The following is a 3527-nucleotide window of genomic DNA, read 5'->3' as shown; positions in this document are numbered from 1 at the left end:
AGGGGGGGCCGGATGGTGTTGAACGCACTGGAGAAATCGAAAAACATAATCCTCACCGTGCTCCCCTTTTTCTCCAGATGTGCGTAGGCCCTCTGCAGCATGAAGATGATGGCATCCTCCACCCCAACTTTGGCCCGGTAGGCAAACTGTAGAGGGTCCAGGGACTCACTCACCACCGGCCGTAGGTGCTGCAGGACCAGTCTCTCCAGGGTTTTCATAATGTGTGAAGTCAATACCACTGGCCTGTAGTCGTTCATAGAACTGGGATGCGCTCCTTTCGGCACTGGGATGATGCAGGATGTCTTCCACCTCTTCGGCACCCTCCTCAGCCTCAGCGAGAGGTTAAAAAGGTGCTCGAACACCGCTGACAGCTGGTCTGCACACATTTAAGCATTTCATGTTTGTGTTAGGACAAAATAGCCGATTCGCTCGTCTTATGACGTAAATTCTCCTTTCCTTGTTAATGGCAAATGTTACACGAGTTAAGGACAAAAAGCTATAGGAGGTTCTAGCGCACCTCAAAAAAGCATTTCAAATATTCATGTGATTCTGCACGATTCCACAGTAAGCTGAACATGTCAAAGTTTGAACATAGTTTCTAAATTAAAGTGTGCAGGACTACTAGTTAGGCACCAACGTTTTCGTCTTAAGTCATTATACTGGTCTCGATGCTGTTGCACAGAGCACACAACAAGTGTGATAATCCTTTAGGCCATAATCGTGTAGTCTTGGGTTGCGTGCATTCCACAAAGGTAGAACTCAGAACCTTAGCCAATACATGGCACTGCGCATTCTGTTGTAGTCGGGAAGCTGCTCGATGGGGCCGATAGCGGCTACAGCTAAGCACTTGTCATAGATGTATTCAGAGCAGATGTCACGCACCATCTTGGGCGTCACAGCGTCAATGCGTGCATCCCACTCTGCCAGAGGAATGCGCCGGCCATAGTTCAATATGTGTCTGCCGATATCGTCACAAATCGGCGTTGTACCATTAAGCTGTCCCACCAGGCTGGCTTTAAGAGCATTCTTGCCTCTGGCGACGTCAGTCTCCGTCACCGTGGTGCAAAGGTTCATCCACGCATTCTGTGAGCAGTGCATCATGTCGTCGATGTGCAGTCCATCGGTCACAAAGTAAATACCCATCAGGCCGGTGTCACTGTAAGATAAGTGGAAGCTCTGGAAGCTCTGACAAAGGTTGTGTTTCGCTGCCTGCTGAGCCAAATAACTGCTCATGTGCTTTCCGCCGAGACATGTAACGTCATAACTGCCAATGATAGAGTTTGCCACCATGAGTGGCACAATGTCCGGGCTGGTGGCGCTAGCTCCTTCCACGGCAATGGTGATGTGTGCCAGGGGCATCGCATCATCGCGTACACGGATCTCGCTGCCCGTAAAACGGCAGGGGGACAGCATGGGGACGGCGTCATCCCGATACTCAAAAGGCAATCCACTGAAGTGGGTCTTGGCTGAGCTGACCAGCTCCTCGTGGTTCACACTTCCGGCAGCAGCCAACACCATGCGAGGGGCCTTGTAGTGGCTGTCGATAAATTCCACAAGATCTTGACGTGCAAGAACCCTGGCATTGCTGGAGGGTCCCAGGACGCTGTGTCCCAGAGGGGTGCCCTGGAAGGCTGTGGCATGCAACAGGTCCAGGCACACCTCCTGCAGGTCGCCTTCCACCTCGTCTAGCTCCCGCAAGACCACGGCCCTCTGCTGCTGGAGGTCTGCCTCGCTCAGTGAGCTACTCTGCACCACCTCTGACAGCAGCTCCACAGCCTTGGGCAGGTCTTTGGCCAGGGTCTTCATGTAGTATGCAGTGTGCTCCCGGGAGGTGTAGGCACTCAGGTGAGAACCCATGGACTCCACCTCCTGCTCCAGGGCGGAGTGGGGGTAGTTCTTGGTTCCCTTAAAAGCCATGTGCTCCAGAAAGAAACCTACTCCATTGTTCCTCTCACTCTCATAGCGACTGCCGGCACCGATCCACAGTCCAACTGTGCAGGAGGCTGTGTCTCCAGCCTTATCCGAGGCAATCCTCAAGCCATTCTCCAGGGCAGTGAGGCGCGTTGCTGGTGCTCCAATCAGGCTCTGGGCATAGCTGACTGAGGCCTGTCCACGCTTCAAAGATACAAGGATGTGACTGTGGGATTCTGAGAGGGCTCGACGCAGAGTGCTGGAGACTCGGTATGTGAATGCCATTTTCTGCTGGCAAACTGAAAGTGTAAAAACAGTAAAACTACTTAAAACAGACGTTCTCGTTGGTTCTAATAAGCACAACGTATATATATTTCAAGCTCTCTGATCCAATATGAAGAATGTGCTGGTATGATGTATGACCCAAACGATTCAGTTGGCTCCATATATGGAGCTCCAGGTCAACCATGACTATATATGGAGTACATGAGGTCACTGACTCTAACCTCCTGTACAGCCTCAAAGCTCTATTGCTGGTGTCCTATAGCAGTGCTGTCCAATTAGAACTTCAACCAGGATGCTTATCCTTCTGCCATGACCTTGAGCAGACCAATGTTATATATTATCCGACTATGCTTTGTCACGATGACTAAGCCCATCAGATCTATCCGTATGGGTTTTACCACATCAATCTGATGTCAGCACTAAGTCATCCCAGACCAGTCATTGCGAACGCAGTGAGCACTTACTATGAGACCTAGCAGATCATGTCTGTGTGTCTGTCTGTCTGTCCGTGTGTCTGTCCCGCTATCCAAATATGGAGTGTGTTGCATCAGCAATCACTCAGCTCCATATATGGGCACAAAAGGGGCCAGGTCCACTCAGCTCCATATATGGGCACAAAAGGGGCCAGGTCCACATATACAGTAACAGCGGGACAGACACACAGACAGACAGACAGACATGATCTGCAGGGTCTCAGCTGCGTTCGCTTCCCGTTTTTGCGCGTCTTACTGGTACTAGACATGTTATATGTCATATAGCCAGGGCTGCACATAAGTGGTGCGGCAGTGCGCATGCGTCGTCAAAATAAAAAATGCGCTGTCGATCAAGCGCCGGGAAGCGCTTCTGCGTACCAACAGCTGGGTGCGCCCAGAATGATTATTATGGCCAGAATACCCACTAAATTCTGTGGCGAGAGCATTTCCCACCGAAAGTGGCTACTGGCCAATCACAGCACGTCTTGCGAGAGTGCACTGACCATTGTGGCCAATCACAGCCCGTCCTTACTCAAACGACGGAGGATTCCGGACACATGCGTGCTGCTTCCTGCTACTGGGAGGAGGACAGGAGTTTACTACGGACTCTGAGAAAAAGTTATCTGACACATTATTCTTACAGTATTACAGCCAAACTCTCGTCAAAATGTCCAAGAAGCAAGCGCCATTAAGTAACTATTTTGGTGTTCCAGCAACACCACCTCCAAAGAGACGCCAAACGGAACCACCACCTGAACCGCACAGAAAACGTGTGTTTGCGGAAAAGTGGTTGGATGATGTCGGCTGGCTCCAAACTAATGCTGAGCGCAGCGAGATGTGGTGCAAAATATGTTGGTG

The 3527-nt window shown here is 50.9% G+C and overlaps 1 protein-coding gene across 1 annotated transcript; it reads right to left on the bottom strand.

Moving 5' to 3' along the window:
- Nucleotides 1-759: 759 nt before the first annotated feature.
- LOC308334120 (cytochrome b-c1 complex subunit 1, mitochondrial-like) lies at nt 760-2196 on the bottom strand (the record flags this gene model as incomplete). Its single annotated transcript, XM_080790707.1, has 1 exon — nt 760-2196. The coding sequence occupies one exon, from the start codon at nt 2194-2196 to the stop codon at nt 760-762; it is 1437 nt and encodes a 478-aa protein (XP_080646833.1).
- Nucleotides 2197-3527: the final 1331 nt, after the last annotated feature.

This window comes from Protomyctophum bolini, assembly GCF_963924005.1.
Source record: "Protomyctophum bolini genome assembly, chromosome: 19".
Lineage (NCBI taxonomy): Eukaryota > Metazoa > Chordata > Actinopteri > Myctophiformes > Myctophidae > Protomyctophum > Protomyctophum bolini.
The sequence above is the reverse complement of the archived record's forward strand: the minus strand, read 5'-3'. Positions and strand labels throughout refer to the sequence as shown.